The sequence below is a fragment of the Ctenopharyngodon idella genome, chromosome 18 (assembly GCF_019924925.1).
Source record: "Ctenopharyngodon idella isolate HZGC_01 chromosome 18, HZGC01, whole genome shotgun sequence".
Taxonomy (NCBI): domain Eukaryota; kingdom Metazoa; phylum Chordata; class Actinopteri; order Cypriniformes; family Xenocyprididae; genus Ctenopharyngodon; species Ctenopharyngodon idella.
This window is the reverse complement of record NC_067237.1, coordinates 13,249,224-13,269,054: the sequence shown is the minus strand read 5'-3', so window position 1 is coordinate 13,269,054 and position 19,831 is coordinate 13,249,224. Positions and strand designations below refer to the sequence as shown.

Here is a 19,831-nt window from a genome sequence, read left to right as displayed (position 1 = left end):
GCTATTAAGCCTCACAGTGCTGCTGGACAGACCGCCTCCTTCTTGCATGCTATGCTGGCCAATGCAACGCACAAGGGTAGTTCTGAGCCGGGGTTGATGCAGGACCCGTGCATACTGACTGCATACTCACAGCTCGGGCCCTCGGCCAGACGATGTCCACCTTGGTGGTCCAGGAATGCCATCTTTGGCTAAACCTTGCTGAGACGCGAGATGTCAACAAAGTGTGCTTTCTTGACACTCCCGTCTCACAAGGTGACACTGGCGGGGATTGCAAGAACATCCCCCTGCGAGCAGTGCTCTGCCCCGGCTCTGCCGTGAGGCCAAGTCCTCTGCAGGAAGGTGATGCAGCCTGTCCCCAGGTCACCGCTAAACCTAATGGTTAGCGAGGTGGCCTTGGGATGGGTGACCTGGAGTTTCAGGGAACAGCTCTTTCTTAGGAGCTGATGTACGCACAACTCCTTCCCCCGGAGGAGGGCCGGGTGGAGAATTTTACTACTGTTCCGCCATTGGCTCAATGGCCAGTGGTCCCAAATTCTCAAGAAAGAGCGGTTTCCTGACTCTCTGGTCATACAGGGTGTGCGTGGGCAGTGAGCGACGCTCTGCTTCCTCCTTCCCAGCCCCTATTTTTCGCCACAGGCAGGGAGTGTGCATTAGAGGACGCGCTGCTTCCTCATGCCTCCCTAGCCAGTCCCTCATGGGACCCATAAATCCAGGTGCACCACACTCACTGCCTCTGTTTCGGGACGCTGTGCTTCCCGGGTTAGGCCCAAGCACCCTCGCTGCCCCCCACGGGTACGTCTGTTGTGCCTTTGGTGCCACTCGTACGGACCTTGGGAGCCTCACTAGAGCTTCCCAGCCCGTCCTGCTGGCCCATTCGGACAGTCAGACTCAGCTGCGCGATTTAGTTAGCCGGGTGGTCCACCAGGTTCAGCGGTGTCTTGCTTGCCTCATGGCAGACAAGCAAACCCCTGTCCTGTGAGTGGAGATTGCGTTCCTACTGGCGAAGGACGCAATAAAGCCTGTCCCTCCAGCCGAGATGAAGGTTGCAAGCGTCCTTCATCGTACCCAAGATAGTGGTGGTTTATGGCCGGTCTTGGATTTTGCGTGTCTTAAATCTGGCCCCTAACAGGCTTCCGTTCAAGTTGCTCACGCAAGAATGCATCCTCGTGTGCGTTCACCCCATGATTGGTTTGCAGCGATTGACCTGAAGGACATGTACTCTTGTTCACCTTGACAGACCGTTTTGCGCTCAGCTTAGAGGGTCGAGCATACCAGTACTAGGTTCTCCCCATTTGGCTGTCCCTGCCTATCCGTGTCTTTCCAAAGCCGTGGAAGCTGCCCTTACCCCACTCAGGGAGGTGGGCATTCGCATTTTGAATCTTGAGGACTGACCCATTCTGATTCACTCCCGAGATCAGTCATGCGAACACAGGGATCTGGTGCCCAGGCACTACAGCCATCTGGGGTTTCGGGTCAACTGGGAAAAGAGCAAGCTCTTCTCTGTGCAGAGCACCTCTTTTCTCAGTGTGGAGACGGACTCGGTCAGTATGACTGTTCAGCACAGTGCTGAACTGCCTGAATACATTCTCGCAGAAAACAGCAGTTCCACTGAAGCGATTCAGAGGCTCCTGGGGCATATGGCATTCGTAGCCGCGGTCACGCCGCTTGGATTACTGCATATGAGACCTCTTCAGCACTGGCTACACAACCGAGTCCCGAGGTGGGCATGGCGCCAGGGCACGCTCCGTGTGATCATCACACCGAGTTGTTGCCGTACATTCAGCCCGTGGTCGGACCTTGCTTTTCTACGGGCCATAGTGCCCCTAGTACAAGTGTCCAGGCATGTTGTTGTCACAACAGATGCCTCCACCACCGGCTGGGGTGCCATATGCAGTGGCCAGGTGGCGTCGGGCTCCTGGACAGGACCCCAATGCCACTGGCATTTCAACTGCCTCGAGTTGCTAACAGTACTCCTTGCCCTGCGCCGGTTTCGACCGCTGCTGCATGGCAAGCATGTACTGGTCCAGACAGACAACACATCGACCGTAGCGTACATCAACCATCAGGGTGGTCTACGCTCCCATCACATGTCGCAACTCGCCCGCCATCTCCTCCTTTGGAGACTGCGCCGACTCAGGTCACTGCGTGCCATTTATATCCCGGGCGAGCCCAATCGTGCGGCCAACACGCTCTCACGACAGCTCACTCTCCCGGGGTGAATGGAGACTCCACCCCCAGGTGGTCCAGCTGATTTGGAGCCGATTCGGGGATGCACAGGTAGTCCTGTTTGCTTCCCACGAATCCGCTCACCGCCAGTTGTTACTCCCTGTCCGAGTGGGGACCCTCGGTACGGATACACTGGCACACAGCTGGCCCCGGGGCCTACGAAAATATGCATTTCCCCCAGTGAGCCTTCTTGCACAGACACTGTGGAAGGTCAGGGAGTACGAGGAGCAGGTCTTGCTAGTTGCACCATACTGGCCCAACCGGACCTGGTTCCCAGAACTGATGCTCCTTGTGACAGCCCATCCCTGGTGCATCCTCCTGAGGAAGGACCTCCTTTCTCAGGGGCAGGGCACCATGTGGCACCCAGGTTCCGACCTCTGGAACCTCCATGTGTGGTCTCTGGATGGGAGGCGGAGGACTTAAGTGGCCTACCGCCCCCGGTAGTTGACACTATCACTTCGGCTAGAGCCCCCTCTACGAGGCGCGCTTATGCCGTGAAGTGGAGTCTGTTCGCTGAGTGGTGTTCTTCCCACCGGGAAGACCCCCGAAAATGCCAGTCAGCGCTGTGCTTTCCTTCCTTCAAATTGGCTTGGAGCGAGGCTGTCCCCCTCCACCTTGAAGGTCTATGTGGCCGCCATCGCAGCACATCACGATGTGGTCGAGGGCAGGTCACTAGGAAGGCATGACCTGATCATCAGGTTCCTCAGAGGCGCCAGGACGTTAAACCCTCCTAGGCCTCGCCTCATTCCCTCTTGGAACCTCTCTGTTGCTCTGGCGGGTCTACAGAGAGCTCCCTTCGAGCCCCTTGAGTCAGTCGAGCTGAAACATCTGTCGTTGTAGACAGTGCTCCTGACCGTGCTTGCTTCCTTGAGCGGGTCGGAGACCTGCAAGCATTTTCGGTCAGCGAATCGTGCCTAGAATTCGAGCTGGCTTCCTCTCACGTTATCTTGAGACATGCTTGGATATGTGCCCAAATTTCCCACCACTCCCTTCTGGGACCAGGTGGTGAACTTGCAAGCGCTGCCCCTGGAGGAGGCAGATCATGCCTAGTGTTGCTGTGTCCCGTTCGCACCCTGTGCTTTTACGTGGACCGCACGCAGAGCTTCAGAAGCTCTGAGCAGTTCTTTGTTTGCTTTGGAGGTCAGCAGAAGGGAAAGGCTGTCTCCAAACAGAAGTTGGCCCACCAGATAGTGGATGCCGTCACCTTGGCATACCATTCCCAAGGCGAGCCATGCCCCCTCGGGTTGCGAGCTCACTCCACTCGGGGTGTTGTCTCCTCCTGGGCGTTGGCGCACGGCGCCTCTGTGGCAGACTGCTGCAGAGCTGCAGGCTGGGTGACACTGAACACATTTGCGAGATTTTATAATCTCTGAGTGGACCCGGTGTCCACCCGTGTGCCGTCTACACGTAGATAGCTATGGGTGTTCGCTTGCTTGTGCCATTTCCCTCGGCCGAGGGAATGCAAGCACTTTTCCTGCTCCTCAGTTCAGTTCCCCACATGTTGAACCCTGTGGAGTTCCTCCTGCATCCTGCGGCAGCCAGACGTGGAGGAGGCGTTTGGTGCCAGGTCCATTACTCGTGTGCATGCCCGATTGGTCAGCCCTTGTACTGGGCTAGATGCCTGTATGATGTGATTCCCCTTGGGTAATCCCATATGTGTCTGTCCACGGTATGGTTTCCCTGACGGTAAACCCGTGTCTTTCCCTGGGCAGCTCTGCTCTGCCCTGTCTCTGAGCACTAGAGTTCCTCCCGGAAGGTAGGACCTATATCAGAGATCTTCCATATGGGTTACTGCCCCTCGGGTCAGTCCATATGTGTCTTCCACACGTTACCTCCCTTTAGGCAGGGTGTGGTCTCCGTAGCTTTCCCCTCCTCAGGGAACACTTTCCCAGCGTTTTGGTCATGGCTGAAAAACGTGGGAATCGAGTCCCGAAGCACTCTTCCCTGGGGGTAAGGAACAGCAGCTTTGACCATTCCCTGAGTAACACCCTGTTCTCTCCATCCCACTGGTATGGAAGACACCTCGGGCTTACTCCGGGCGCTGGAGGGTTACGAGTCTGTGGTAGCACCTGCATTTGGGCACGCCACGGCTTGACAGCATCTGCTTCCCTAACACTTGTAACGTGGCTCAGTTGCTATGGCGTTTTCCATTGGACCCCATTACGTCAGTATCGACGTAACGTCAAACGTGACTGACTGAATGGGAACGTCTAGGTTACTATTGTAACCCCCATTCCCTGAAGGAGGGAACGGAGACGTTACGTCCCTTTGCCATAACCCTAAGTCACCGCTGAATGGCCGGGTGCCCTGGCTCCTCAGCAAAATATGAATTGAAGTGAGTAGGCCGGTCCTATTTATACCCGGATGCCGGGGGTGTGGCCCGGCATGTAAATCTCACTGGCCAATTCCCATTGGCTCGTTTTGTACCCTTGGAGGTGATTGGGCTCCCAAGTGAGACCCCATTACGTCAGTATCGACGTAACGTCTCCGTTCCCTCCTTCAGGGAACGGGGGTTACAATAGTAACCTAGACGTTATATGTACTTAAATTTTGTGTTCACTCAACATTCTTTACTTAAAAATATATGTAACATAATAGAATCTAATAAGTAATTGCAAGTTGTGTTAACTTAACATTTAAGCTCATTTATATTAAAAAAAGATAATTAATTGAGTTGAACCAACTTAACATTTTAACTTATTTTAGATCTTCAGCTATTGGTCTGCTTACCGTACTGCTACATTCAATGTCTTAAAATAAATTAAACATGCAAATCACACAAAATAAAGCATTTCACTTTTTTTTTTAACACAGGCTGCAAAGCAATGGTGAAGCCTAAAACCACTCATCATGAATGTATAACAAACTGTCAAATTGACAAATGGAAGTTCACTTCCAACAGGTCACTTCCTTGATGTTGCACCCTTTGCAACATTTCTTGCACATTTACTTTTGGAACATGAAACAAACTTGCTAAGAATAAAACTACTACAAAACCACAACTTTTTTTCCCTCTCTCTCTTTTTTTGTTGTTGTTGTTTATAAGACAGAGATTGCAATCAAAGTTCACACTCTTTGCAACGCTTCTTAAAATATTCACATTTTCCCAACATTTATTTTAAGAACATGCAGATTGTTTCTAAGTGCGAAAAATACATTGCACACAAAATGAGACAGAATGTTTTGAATTTTATATTTTAAAATAAAATAGGTCTCTTACAGTCTATCATTTAATTTATATCTTATTTGGTAATTAGATATGATTACCTATATAAAGTATAAGATATATACAGTGACATGCGAAAGTTTGGGAACCACTTGCAGAATCTGTGAAAATGTGAATAATTTTAACAAAATAAGAGAGATCATACTGTTTTGCAGTGTGTATTTTGATCGTAACACCTTTAACCTTATTATTTATTATTCTCAGGTTAGGTAAAGTAAGTCGAGTCTGGCCTAAATTATAAGCATTTAAAGTTACTTACAATTTGGTCAGAAGACTCTGTGGCACGTTCTTGTTCAAAGTCTTAAAACACTATAAATCAAGCCAAGGTAGGCAGCTTTTGTAATCACTTAAATTTCTTTTAATTTGTTACTTTTCTTTTAATACTAAAAAAAAAAAAAATGTAAAGGCAAATAAAACTTCATCATTAAGGTATAAAATATAGTAATCACTCTTTTGAGTCAAAGGTGTAGTCAGCTCTGGGTTTTCCATCTTCAGCTTGGGGTTTCTTGTCTTCAGCTCTGGGCTTCTAGGCGTCGGGAGTACTGACGTATCAGTATCCGAAGAGGCAATCAACTCATCAGTCTTTTATACTCGTGTTGTTTATCGCAGACGTTAGGTTATCTTCTTTCTGAATGACGTACGTTGTAACTTTCCCAAAGTTTCCCAGATCCTTCTCAAGGCCTTGCAGGTGCAAGCTGTCTGGCTTTTGTGTCCTTGAATTCCAGTAAACTCAGCCAAGATGGCTGATGTCCTTATAAGGTTCTAGAAGTAGAACCACAGTTCTCTGTGTCCTTGAGCACACACATAGAACCGCACACACTTCTGTGTGCTGCAATCCAGTGCTGCTTCTTCTTCTCATGGACAGGCACAGGCACACACACACACACACACACACACACATACAAACACACACATATATCCAACAATAACTGTACATCTCTGGCCATACAGTATAATAATACATTTCTTAGAAACAAACAAACAAAAAAAACAATAATATTGTAAGCAAATGTTGTTCAGTTCAAATTTGAACAGTAACATGTACATTTGTTCATAATTTTTAAACTCCTTGGTTAGTGTCACGAGGCGAGACTCAGGGTAAGATCCGTTAGCAAGCTTTTATTAAACGGAGTTCTTAGTCAAACAGGCAATGGTGGAATAACAGCAAACTGGTATGGCAGAGAGCAGGCAGAATCGTAGTCGAGGAACAGGCAAAGGGTCAGGGCTGGCAGATAACAATCGTAAATCCAAAACAGAGCAAGTAGTCCAAAGGGCAGGCAGCAGAGAATCGTACACGGGGAACAGACAAGGGCAGGCAGCAGAGAATCGTACACGGGTAACAGACAAGATCAGGAACAGGAACAGGCAGACAGGCAGGCAGGCAGGCAGACAGGCAGACAGGCAGACAGGCAGACAGGCAGGCAGGCAGGCAGGCAGGCAGACAGACAGACAGACAGACAGACAGACAGACAGACAGACAGACAGACAGACAGACAGACAGACAGGCAGGCAGGCAGGCAGGCAGACAGGATAACAAACGCTCAGAAATGCAACAAGTGTAAACAAGACCTCGCAAAGTGTGTGTGGATGTGAGTGGCTTAAATAGTCCGGGTAATGAGCTGCAGCTGGGTGTGGTGATTATTGATTGGTGCAGTGAGTGCAGGTGATAGGCAGGGAGGATTGTGGGAAATGAAGTCCGGGAATGACTGGAACTGTGACAGTTAGTAACACATTCAGGTAACATTCCACCCAGTTTTCTCTTTCCCATAATTTTAATAATCAATTATATTTTTTTCTGTACAGTATCATTTAAGGGCAAAACTTTGTGCTTTGCTTCATTGTCAAGTATAAGCCAAATTTGGATCCTACAAAGAATCTATTAGTTACTTCAAGCAAAGGGGATCTGAGCTTCCAGGCCATATACCTTGGAAACTTGGGCCGTCTGCATTCCCTCTGATCTTTTGGGCACAAAATTAGTATCTGGGGTGTTTCTTGCTCTAGCTACAAATTAAAATACCCCATACATTTTAACTAATTCAAACAGTGCACAAGGTTCCTTATCCATCAGTTTGTAAATATCTAATTGCCAAACTGAAATATTTTCAAGCAATTCATTTCATTCAAAATTGTTGCACTTATTTCAGTAATCATTTCTTGAGCATTTACATTTAATACATAGTAAATATTCACATTACAAATAATACATTACAAAAGAGTTTCTTTAGTTCATTCATTATTCATTCAATACATTCATTATTTTCAAAGCAATCCAGTAATTAAACCTTTGAATCAACAGTAGTCTTTCTGATATTTTAAACATAAATTATACATTCTATATCAATAAATCAGTTTGTTCCAATAAGGTTCTCATTGTCAATTTTGTAAACACAGTAATCTCCCAATCTTACCGTAATTTAAGCCTTTCATATTTTAAATTAAAAAATGTACTAATTTATCTTATGACCTGTACTACATTCATAGAGTTTAATCTTCAACAAGATTTTCTAAAATTACATTCTTACAAAAATTTTCAGAAAGAGAACCTGTGAAGTCTCAGGCTGGTTCTGTAAAAGGAACTTATCTCTATTTTAAATGAAATGATTCCAAATAAATGTGTAACATCAAACATGATACTTAAAAAAAAATATTTAAACAAATTAAACATAGTTTAGTTTTAGCTAAATAAATAAATAAATAATTATAAATATGAAAACACCTTACATTTTCAGAGAGCTGAAGAAGTAGTTCTTGATTATAAAAAAGTAAATAGTTGAAGTTGTATTATAAACAAAACACTCCCAGACCCTCCTAGGAATAAACTCTAGTGTGAATGAGAGATGGGAGGGTGGAGTCAGACAGTTGAGCTATTGTCACAGCATATGTTAAGACCGCTAACTCCTTTCCAGAGTGAATGTTTTTGTATTAAATTTATTTCAAAGCACAATCTTATTAAAATTAAAATTTCTTTTAAAATTACAAGGTCGTTTAAATCCATTCTTTATAGTTTTAATTAAATTCAAATATTCTTCCTAGAAAGTCTACTGTATCGGGATAATATCTGATGTCCTACGGTGGAAATGATTTTGCCTGAATTTAACCTAAAGTATTATTTACATAGGCGTAATTTACGGGTGGGACGAGTGGGACAAGTCCCCACCACTTTTTGCCAGGGTCGATATTGTCCCCACCACTTTTTGAAACATCTCGCGGCACGGATGTATCTAATACAAAAGAAACGTCTCTAGCTGACTAGCAATTCGTTCGTTTGTGTTAAATAATAGGCGATCTGGCTCTGGGATGTGTTGTTTTTGAAATCATGTTGCTCGTTGCTGTGCGCAACAGTGTTCTCTTGACGCTCGTGCACAGTGCGCAGTCTTCACACGGACGAGCGCTTCAATCTATGCTGTTGCGGAGACTCTCTATTCGTTCCGGTGAAATCACAAAACAAAATGCACATAAACGTGTCCCTGCTGATGATATACAATCACTGATGAACATCTTTGGTTTTAATGAGAAAAAAATAAAATAAATTATAAGCGGGCAGGTTAGAACCCAGAATCTCTGACACGCCGAACGAAAATTCTTTCCCTCGTCCGTCAGGGAAAACTAACGTTAGGTGCGAATCCACGTATTTATTGACTAATGTAAATACTCTTGAGACTAACAATATAGTTATAGTAGATATAAGGATGAACCTATCATATTAAAAATGAGGTCTATGTCAATAAATTTTGTGCATTTATTATTGTAATAATACAATTACAATACACCAAAACACACACATTCCTCCTGTCCCACTCACATAAAAAAAATACGCCACTGATTATTTATATGTATGTATATAAGTATTCCATGTTTCAAAGTTTAAAGCAAAAACTTGTACATCTTAGATCTCAATAATACAAAAAAAGATTCAAGCAACATTTTTGCCCATGAGACACACAATGTTTTAAGAAATCTGTATGTTTTTAAAATAAACTGCAGATATTTAATTTGATTTTTAAAAAATCCAAAAGTGAAGGTGTCTTTGTGTTTGAAGCCTCACAACTCGCACGTAACTCAGAACGAGGACTCAACATTGCTCTTGTTTAGTTTAAGTCGTATCTTTAAGAAAATCACACATTTTCAGAGAGAGAGAGAGAGAGATCAGATGTTCCTCTGTGTTGCTCCCATGAAAAAATTTATCTTGAGTGAATATGTAATTTTACTCATCTTATTTCAAAGCATGGTATTACTTTAAACTTAAAATAAAAAAGTGATCATATGTTGTCATACTATTTTGCTGTGCCTGAACTCTGCATCTGACATTCCAGCCTGATCTCATTGTTAATACGTAGGTATTAATACGTAACTTTTAAAAGACACAAAACGTACATTTTTGTACGTTTAGAAAGGTGCTAAAACGTACAATATTGACGTAATTATGGCACTAAAACGTAAAAATACTTACGTTTTTACAGCGAAAAAACGTAAAATATTTACGAATCTTATCATGTCTTAAAGATATATGTATAATTTCCCTTTTATCGTTTTGTAGATAAATGTAAGATCCCTAAACCCCATCCCGAACCTAAACCTACCTATTTTATACAGAATGTTAAAAGAATAAAACATAATGGGCAGAAATGTGTAGGAAAATTACAATTTTAGTAAAAATATAACATTAAAACGATATTTTGAGCCACTAATCCTACACCTACCCCTAAACCTACCCATAACCATTTCTTTAAACTACCTACTAATATAAATAAATAAATGACAGACAAACAAGCGTAATCAGAATAATTTATTTTTCAAAAGTGGTACCAAAAGTAGTTCCAATGATGATGAGTTCCAGTCACAGTCCTCTCTGGCGGTAATAGTTTTTTATAGGGTACAGAGCAGAATTTAACTTATTAATCCATTAAAATATGATGAATCCGGCTTCTCTCCGTGAAGGCGCGACACTCATTTCAAACGTCAATCCACTGAAACACGGCATGTCGTAATCTGTGACGAAGGTGAGAATCAATGAGCATTTGATATCAGTGCCGTAAACCATGTCGTAACACTTCTCGAGGGTGGCGCTACTTTCAAATTTGAATCATAACGAGCGCGAGCTTTGATGTGACGATCGCTGTTGCTGAGAATCAAAATGAAGATCGATGGATAAAGGGCTGAATTTGGATCTGTTCCTTACAAACATGGATTCTAAAGATTGGGAGTACAGCGAACAAATAAAATTGATGTGATTTGTGAATTTATGTCGTGTTTTGGTGTATCTTATGGTTGTATTGTCAGTCACTGCATAGGAGAAAACGCCTTCTGTGTCGCACAGCAAACAAACTAAATATTACAGAATGGTTAAACAATTACAGAAAATTTATTCATAAGGTTTTAAATTGTAGTCTTGTTTAACATTATGCAATCCTCCGAAACGAGCAGCACAAGGCACGAACAGAAATGTTATTTCATATTAAGTAGATGAGTAAACTGCTTTCAATAAATTCGACTAAAAACATTATTAAAGCCACGATTTTAATATTAATACATGGGAATTCATATACATTCACACTTTACGTTACATGATTTACGTTTTTTTGCTGTTAATACGTAAGTATTTTTACGTTTTAGTGATATAAATACGTTTTCATACACACAAAAACTTACAATATTGACGTAAGTAAATGTACATGTGGTAGAACCACAATTTACGTAAAAATACACGTATTCTCATGAGATCACGTTGGACATTCTGTACTATCTATGATCTAAAATGGCACAAGTTGGCATTTGTCACTGTGGAAACATACCCTTCACTGAAAATATACAAAAATATATGTACAATTTTAAAAATATGTGTGTGTCACACTGATGACACTAACAGGAAGGATGCCCCTTGACCCCCAGTGATTTAAAGTGACCCTACAAATAACATTATTCAACTGAGTGAATCCACACATGCCAGGGTCTTTCAGAAGATGCGACTCCACAGGGTCAGTTGGTCTCCTGAGATTGTTTAATTTCCCTTAAAAACCAAAGATTAGGCCAAATCCATACCAGGCATGTCCGCATCAGACTCTGCGGTAGAAAATGTCCTTGCTGTTAAAACCTAGTATATCTGTTAAATATGTTTCTTTGTGTTTTAAAACCATACATTTAAACTTGCATTTTTTTTTTTTTAGTTGAAGCATGTCTCATAGATCTATATGATTTTACTTCTCTTATTTCTATAAAGTTTCAACTCCTAGTAAATATAAAACAAAAGAATAATGTCGACAAATTTGTTTGCTGCAGTGTTTTTAACAATTACACAGTTCCTCACACAATGAAACCATTAAGGATAGCCAAAGGCTCATGACAATGGGTGAAAACACTACATATGTAAGATAGTTTTACCAAAAATCAAATACTGTATTAAATTTTTTAAAGATAATCTTGCTTTAAAGTATAAATAAAAAGTTAAAAGCAAATTATATTCATACCCGTTTGTTCTGACACACTGCCATTCATTGTTTTATAAAATGTGCTTTTATTATTTCTACAAGGGTTCATACTACTTTTATCAGTCTAATAAATATGAAGTTAATACATGATGAAACAAGAATATCACGCTACCAAATAATTTTGTTTTTAAGAATTTTTGGTTTGTTTGTTTGTTTGTTTTTAAATACGACTAAACCAGATTATTTTTTCTTTTGACAGACTATTAGACAAAAATCATTTTCCCGTGGTGTTGAAATAGGACTTTTTAAAAGTTTCAGACATGCTACAATCATGATACAAGGATCTGGCTGAAGCTTCATAATAAACAAAGAAAAGAATAGGCCATTTTCACTTGTCAACATGTATTATACACACTTTCAACATGTATTATACGATATTTGTACGTTAGTACCCATTATTCACACCATTTGAAAGGTTTCAGTAAAGCTTTGAAAGCTGAAAGCTATGATTTCATTCAGTTTGAGGAGGGTAATCAAAGTAACACACTGTAGTAAAGCTATAGATACATCTCAAACATGATCTTTGTACAAATTATGTGAGCACAATAAATTCTCACATCTAAATTCAAGAGGCCTAGTAACTATGAAAGCAGTGACGTCATGTAAGAAAAGTGTTATACTGTGTAGCGTCTGTTCAAAATCGGATCTGCCCGTCAACTTTAGAATCTTCAGAATGCTTTTAGCCTCCTGAACTGTGCGTGTAAATCACGAATCGGCTCCGGCAATTCCGGGACCAATTGTCCCATTGGCACCTTTGTTACCCCAGTAAAGAAAAACAGAACATATTCTCACCAGCTCCAGGGACTTCAAAGATTCACCCTGGTGGGGCTAAGGGTTATGTGGTCACAGACACCGACCACAACCCCAATACACACACACACACACATACAGACACTCACAAACACGCATGGAGATTGTGAATGTACATTTATCCTCCAAATATGACTGTGCCAAAGTGTACCCGTCGCTGTATTTAAAGGTGCATGTATTTATCCCTAGTATATAAGCTTAGCTATGACTGTAGTTGTATTAGTTTTATTCTAAACGATAAAACTCAAGTATAAACTGTATCTCCCCTTTTATGTCTTTGCCATCTGACAAGTTTGGTCTCATTGTAAAGCTTTCGTTATGCTCTAATTGGAAATGTATGTCACATGACTGTAAAATGCATTCTTCTATTTTTAATGGTACTTTGAAGAAAATGTACTCAGATCTGACACTTCATAAACCATGCAAATTAGGTCATAAATGGAGACAAAGAAAAAGTGTGCCCGCCAAAATCGCACCCTCATCATTGGCTGATGTACCCAAGGAGGCGTTCTGGTCTGTTGTCCTTAAAACACAATGACACGCGTCTCTCGATTGTCTTTTGATTGTCCCTCGCCCTTTCACGCACGTCTCTCCCGGACGTCCCCCCCTCTCTTCGGGACGACCATCTTTTTGGCAACAAGTTTCTTTGTCAAACCCTCTTCATCCGTCGCCCGAAGTCTTCACTCTTCATCGCCTAGGAGACGGACTCTTTCTCTTTATTTTCCGGTTATCTTACTCTTAAGTTAAACCCTTGTTTGAAAACCCGTCGAAGAACACCTTCTCGGAAAAGGACCAATCGCTTCAGCCGCACGCACCGAAACTCCTGCAGAAACACGAAACGATCACAGCACCTGAACCTATGCAAGTATAGAACCATTCTTTTCAAAGCGTTTTAAGCTCGATGTGTAAGCTGAGTTTCCTTGCTGGCTCTCAAAGGTTTTAACTGTTCGTAAGTTGCCATTCCTTTGATCACCTCTGTTTTCTTGACTTTACTTTCGCTTTCTATATATGTGTATTATTTGTGTATGTTTAGTAGTATAATCTCTGTATCCGTAATTTCATATATTAAATACATTATATTCATGCTCGATTGTTTTTTTGCTCATTCAACAAACCCAGGTCACTTTAACGTTTCGATCCAGTATCCTTGCTTTACGTATTGATGCTAGAATAGGAAGTCTTTCTCGTGGCCAGAGAAAAACCTTCCTTTTATAATCGGCTATGAGGAGCTAACGGTTTGCTGGACAAACTAATAGTTTCTCTAAATTATTATCAAACCAGAACTAATCATATATGTAATTGATTATAATTCATTGTAATTAATTCACAATATATGTATAATTCCCTCTTGGGTCGGTATATGTATTATAATTAATCATAAAGCTTTAGGATTTATTATATTCATATATTTCACCCATAAATTAATTAAATACCTGTACAGTTTCGCTACAACTGCATACAGAAGTCCACTCTTGATCTATTGTGATAGGCATTTTTTACCCCCTTCACTAGTCATAGTCACATTATAAAGACTATCAAGATCACTGGTAGCATATTATTCGTCGGTCTGTATATGTTTTTAGCCAAATACTCCTCTCTGGTTGCTTTCAGTGTAGGTTTTTGAAAATCATCACATGTGTGATGAACACAGACCATTCATTTATGCATCTTTTTAGATGTATGACTGAACTTTTGACAAAACCAATTCTGTTTAATGAATCATTTCTTTCAACATCCCAGCATGACGTTAAAGAATATGTGTATTATAGTATACAGTTTTGTTAGAGTCTATACCACGCTGTTGTAATGCAAGCTCATTTGAGAACTATAACATTGCATACCCTTGTAAAGAAGAAATTCAAACAATCATTATACAGGTATTATACATACACAATTTACTATGTGTGTACGACATATAAGATACATTTAGCTATAATGTAAACATAATACAGAAATCCTCTCTTCTGTTCTATTGCAAAATATTGTAATTTGTAAATGCCATTTTTCCACTAGCAGATGGCCGAGTTTACAATTTTTATTAGTTTGTATATATATACAGTTTTAGACAAAGACTGCTCTCTGAGTGTGGTCAAACATGCAGCTACTCGCAGGACATAATGAAAACACGAACAAATGATACTCCTACTACAACTAAAAGTGTAATGTTCTTTTTAGGCCATCTTTCTGGACTGTCTATGAAGTGGTCACAAGACACATAATGCATCAACGTTAAAAAATGTGAGTCTTGCTGTTTTTCTGTTACATTACAGCTATTACACTTCAAACTTTTCTAACTATTGCACTTAAAGCTATGCATTTCACGGAACAGTCATAGACACACAGTTCTTTTGTGTTTGTCTTTAAACAACAGTTAAGTAAATTAATTACAGTTGATAAGTAGTAGTTTTAAGTGAAAAGTGGGATGATTCATGCCTTTTTTTTTATTCTGTCAACACCAATACTTTGACACCAGCGTTTTTTGGTGTCTGTCCTTTAGATCTGATCCAGAAAACAGACGTTGTGTTCTATGTCTATATAATTTGTTATTCTTTTTATGAAAACATGTGATAAGCAGTTTTTGTCCTCATCAGCAGAATACTAAAATGTTTTAACATATCGTAAATGTCAATAGCTATAACTAGCAAATGCAAGTGAACTGTTTTTTATGGAGATAATTTACAGTTATATGTGAAACAAACTCAGTCTCAGTCAGTTGGATTCTAATTTCTATTGAACATTGTTATTGAACCGCATGTTTAACAGTGCTAGTGTTCTCGGCCTCATCAAACTTCACATCTGACTCTGAAACCAGACTAAATATTAGGATGTAACAGTTTGGAGACATTTGTGTTTTCTTTGATTTGTTTGCACTTTTCCTGAAACACACAGCTTTTGAAACTGTTTACCAATTTTTAATATCAACATTTTCAATGTATTGCTGTGTGATTGTAATGTTTGTGTGTGTGTGTGTGTGTGTCTGCTTTCCTTACACTTTGCAAAACAACTTTGAAAAACAAACTGTTTCCTTGAATCTGCTGTAATGTTAGTGAACTCTAGGTGTTCTTGGCTTGTTTGTCCGTATACGTTGCCCATGAATTTGCTTGATTTAATAAAATATTGGTTTAAATCATCGTCTTCACTTGAGATCTTTACATTGTTTTAATTTACTATCCTAGTTTTTAAATAGCGCTGAAATAGATTGTTGGGGCGGTATGTGGATATTGAATATAGCACTAGGAACTCTGAAATATTTTATCTTGTAAAACACCTAAGTATTGTTTTTAAAAACGCTGTAAAACAATGGTATGAAGACATCTTTCTATCAGCAACCCTCGCTAATGAAGGTGTCACATCCTTGGAGCATTACATCCTTGGATGTTTCGCACAGACCCTATCTCCTGAATTTGGTATTTAAATAAGGTTTAGGATAAAGTAACTAAAACACAAAGACATTCTACAGCTCTAGCATTACAACGGCTACCCCAAAAACTCCTGAAACATCTGTGATGTCTGTAACACCGACAAGAAGTTCTGTTGAAACGGATGAGTTTCTACATGAAGATGTCCCGATCTCTGTGTTCCTTGCTATATGTTTAATTGTTTTTGTTTAATAAAACTGGGATTGGATCTAATGTCCCTGGCTTCTAAGAATCTCTGTTACAGACATAATAATGGTTTATTCAGATTGTAGAATACTGTTTAAAAGTGTTTGTATATTTTGAAAAACACTAAAATTGTCAATATGTAGTGTTATATTCAATATGTACAGTGCATTTTAATTTTACTCAAAACAATTTAGTTACTTTATCCTAAACCTTATTTAAATACCAAATTCAGGAGATAGGGTCTGTGCGAAACATCCAAGGATGTAATGCTCCAAGGATGTGACACCTTCAGTAGCGAGGGTCGCTGATAGAAAGATGTCTTCATACCATTGTTTTACAGCGTTTTTAAAAACAATACTTACAGTGGGTACGGAAAGTATTCAGACCCCCTTAAATTTTTCACTCTTTGTTATATTGCAGCCATTTGCTAAAATCATTTAAGTTCATTTTTTTCCTCATTAATGTACACACAGCACCCCATATTGACAGAAAAACACAGAATTGTTGACATTTTTGCTGATTTATTAAAAAAGGAAAACTGAAATATCACATAGTCCTAAGTATTCAGACCCTTTGCTCAGTATTTAGTAGAAGCACCCTTTTGATCTAATACAGCCATGAGTCTTTTTGGCAAAGATGCAACAAGTTTTTCATACCTGGATTTGGGGATCCTCTGCCATTCCTCCTTGCAGATTCTCTCCAGTTCTGTCAGGTTGGATGGTAAACGTTGGTGGACAGCCATTTTTACTTCTCTCCAGAGATGCTCAATTGGGTTTAAGTCAGGGCTCTGGCTGGGCCATTCAAGAACAGTCACGGAGTTGTTGTGAAGCCACTCCTTCATTATTTTAGCTGTGTGCTTAGGGTCATTGTCTTGTTGAAAGGTAAACCTTTGGCCCAGTCTGAGGTCCTGAGCACTCTGGAGAAGGTTTTCGTCCAGGGTACTTGGCCGCATTCATCTTTCCTTCGATTGCAACCAGTCGTCCTGTCCCTGCAGCTGAAAAACACCCCCCACAGCATGATGCTGCCACCACCATGATTCACTGTTGGGACTGTATTGGTAAGGTGATGAGCAGTGCCTGGTTTTCTCCACACATACCGCTTAGAATTAAGGCCAAAAAGTTCTATCTTGGTCTCATCAGACCAGAGAATCTTATTTCTCACCATCTTGGAGTCCTTCAGGTGTTTTTTCATGTGTCTCGCACTGAGGAGAGGCTTCCGTCGGGCCACTCTGCCATAAAGCCCCAAGTGGTGGAGGGCTGCAGTGATGGTTGACTTACTACAACTTTCTCCCATCTCCCGACTGCATCTCTGGAGCTCAGCCACAGTGAACTTTGGGTTCTTCTTTACCTCTGTGGGATTACAAATTTAAGAATCTGTTTAAGATCTGCTGATCCTACATCCTGACATAACATCACATGAAATACTATGGTGAAGTACATTGTATTTAGCATTTTAAGGTAAAAAGGATGACTTTCTAGCTCTGCCTTTGTCTCTATGATAATGTAAAGAATGCAAAAAAAATGCATTCTTCCATCTTAAAAATATATCTAAACTACGACATATGCTCTCAATGAAAAATGCAGAACAGTTAGTTCATGCGTTCATGACCTCAAGGCTAGATTACTGTAATGCTCTACTGGGTGGTTGTTCTGCTCGCCTGATAAATAAACTACAGCTCGTACAAAATGCAGCAGCTAGAGTTCTTACTAGAACCAGGAAGTATGACCATATTAGCCCAGTTCTGTCAACACTGCATTGGCTTCCTGTTAAACATAAATACTTTTAATGTTGCGATCCTATTGGACTTATGATAGAAACCTGTATTGTAACAAAGCACTGTTGGCCAGAGGAGAACTGGCACCCCGACTAAGCCTGGTTTCTCCCAAGGTTTTTTTCTCCATTTTAACACCAATTTGCCACTTGTCTGCCACCTAATGTCACCTGATGGAGTTTGGGTTCCTTGCCGCTGTCGCCTCTGGCTTGCTTAGTTGGGGACACTTGACTTGACATTTGATATTCAACAGTGCTTTGATCTGCCTGCATTGACACTATTCTTTAAGAGCTGCTGTGCAGCCAAACAATGTACCAGTTATCAATGTAAAGCTGCTTTGACACAATCTACATTGTAAAAAGCGCTATATAAATAAAGGTGACTTGACTTGACTTAAAGGAATGGGCTATACTGTCAGACTGATTGGATTAGCACCTATGCATTTGAATGACACTGTTATGTTGATTAGATCAGGGCTGGGGAAATGCCGGTAATGGGCTGATTCCTGCACTGCATTTGCATGCTTTGTTTAGATTGTCTCCACCTCTACTCTATGTATCCCTCCCCCTTGAATGTATATGAACTACCAAGTACACTGCCTTAGTTGGACTTGGATGACTACAGCGACGCACAGCGCGTTTCTCAATAAAGAGTAACTTCTGCTTGAAAGATATCCCAACGTCTCCTGGTCTCTGCTTTGACGAGGAAAAAGTTTCCTACACCTCTCTCACCAAGGCTCTTCTCCCCCGATAGCTCAGTTTGGCCGGACGGCCAGCTCTAGGAAGGGTTCTGGTTGTCCCAAACGTCTTCCATTTAAGGATTATGGAGGCCACTGTGCTCTTAGGAACCTTAAGTGCAGCAGAAATTTTTTTGTAACCTTGGCCAGGTCTGTGCCTTGCCACAATTCTGTCTCTGAGCTCTTCAGGCAGTTCCTTTGACCTCATGATTCTCATTTGCTCTGACATGCACTGTGAGCTGTAAGGTCTTATATAGACAGGTGTGTGGCTTTCCTAATCAAGTCCAATCAGTATAATCAAACACAGCTGGACTCAAATGAAGGTGTAGAACCATCTCAAGGATGATCAGAGGAAACGGACAGCACATGAGTTAAATATATGAGTGTTACAGCAAAGTGTCTGAGTACTTAGGACCATGTGATATTTCAGTTTTTCTTTTTTAATAAATCTGCAAAAATGTCAACAATTCTGTGTTTTTCTGTCAATATGGGGTGCTGTGTGTACATTAATGAGGAAAAAAAAGAACTTAAATGATTTTAGCAAATGGCTGCAATATAACAAAGAGTGAAGAATTTAAGGGGGTCTGAATACTTTCCGTACCCACTGTAGGTGTTTTACAAGATAAAATATTTCAGAGTTCCTTGTGCTATCAATATCCACATCACAATCTATTTATCTGCTTATCACATGTTTTCATAAAAAGAATAACAAATTATATAGACACAGAACACAACGTCTGTTTTCTGGATCAGATCTAAAGGACAGACACCAAAAAACACTGGTGTCAAAGTATTGGTGTTGACAGAATAAAAAAAAAAAAAAAAGGCATGAATCATCCCACTTTTCACTTAAAACTACTACTTATCAACTGTAATTAATTTATTTAATGGCTAAAGTCTGATAATACTGCATTTGGCACAAACTTTGCTACAATAATATGCAAGCAAGATAGATGTACGTTTGCATTTTTT

General features: G+C 40.9%; 2 protein-coding genes across 5 annotated transcripts in view; both read right to left on the bottom strand.

Moving 5' to 3' along the window:
* The window catches only part of LOC127500105 (xaa-Pro dipeptidase), a 294,666-nt gene that overhangs the window by 237,906 nt on the left and 36,929 nt on the right, over positions 1-19,831 (bottom strand). The gene's annotated exons all lie outside the window — the stretch shown is intronic.
* gas8 (growth arrest-specific 8) overlaps positions 17,681-19,831 on the bottom strand; it is a 122,114-nt gene continuing 119,963 nt past the window's right edge. The window contains exon 11 of the mRNA XM_051871034.1: positions 17,681-17,701. Within this exon, the coding sequence (XP_051726994.1) occupies positions 17,696-17,701 (6 nt within the window). The 3' untranslated portion in view covers positions 17,681-17,695. The remainder of the gene's footprint in view (positions 17,702-19,831) is intronic.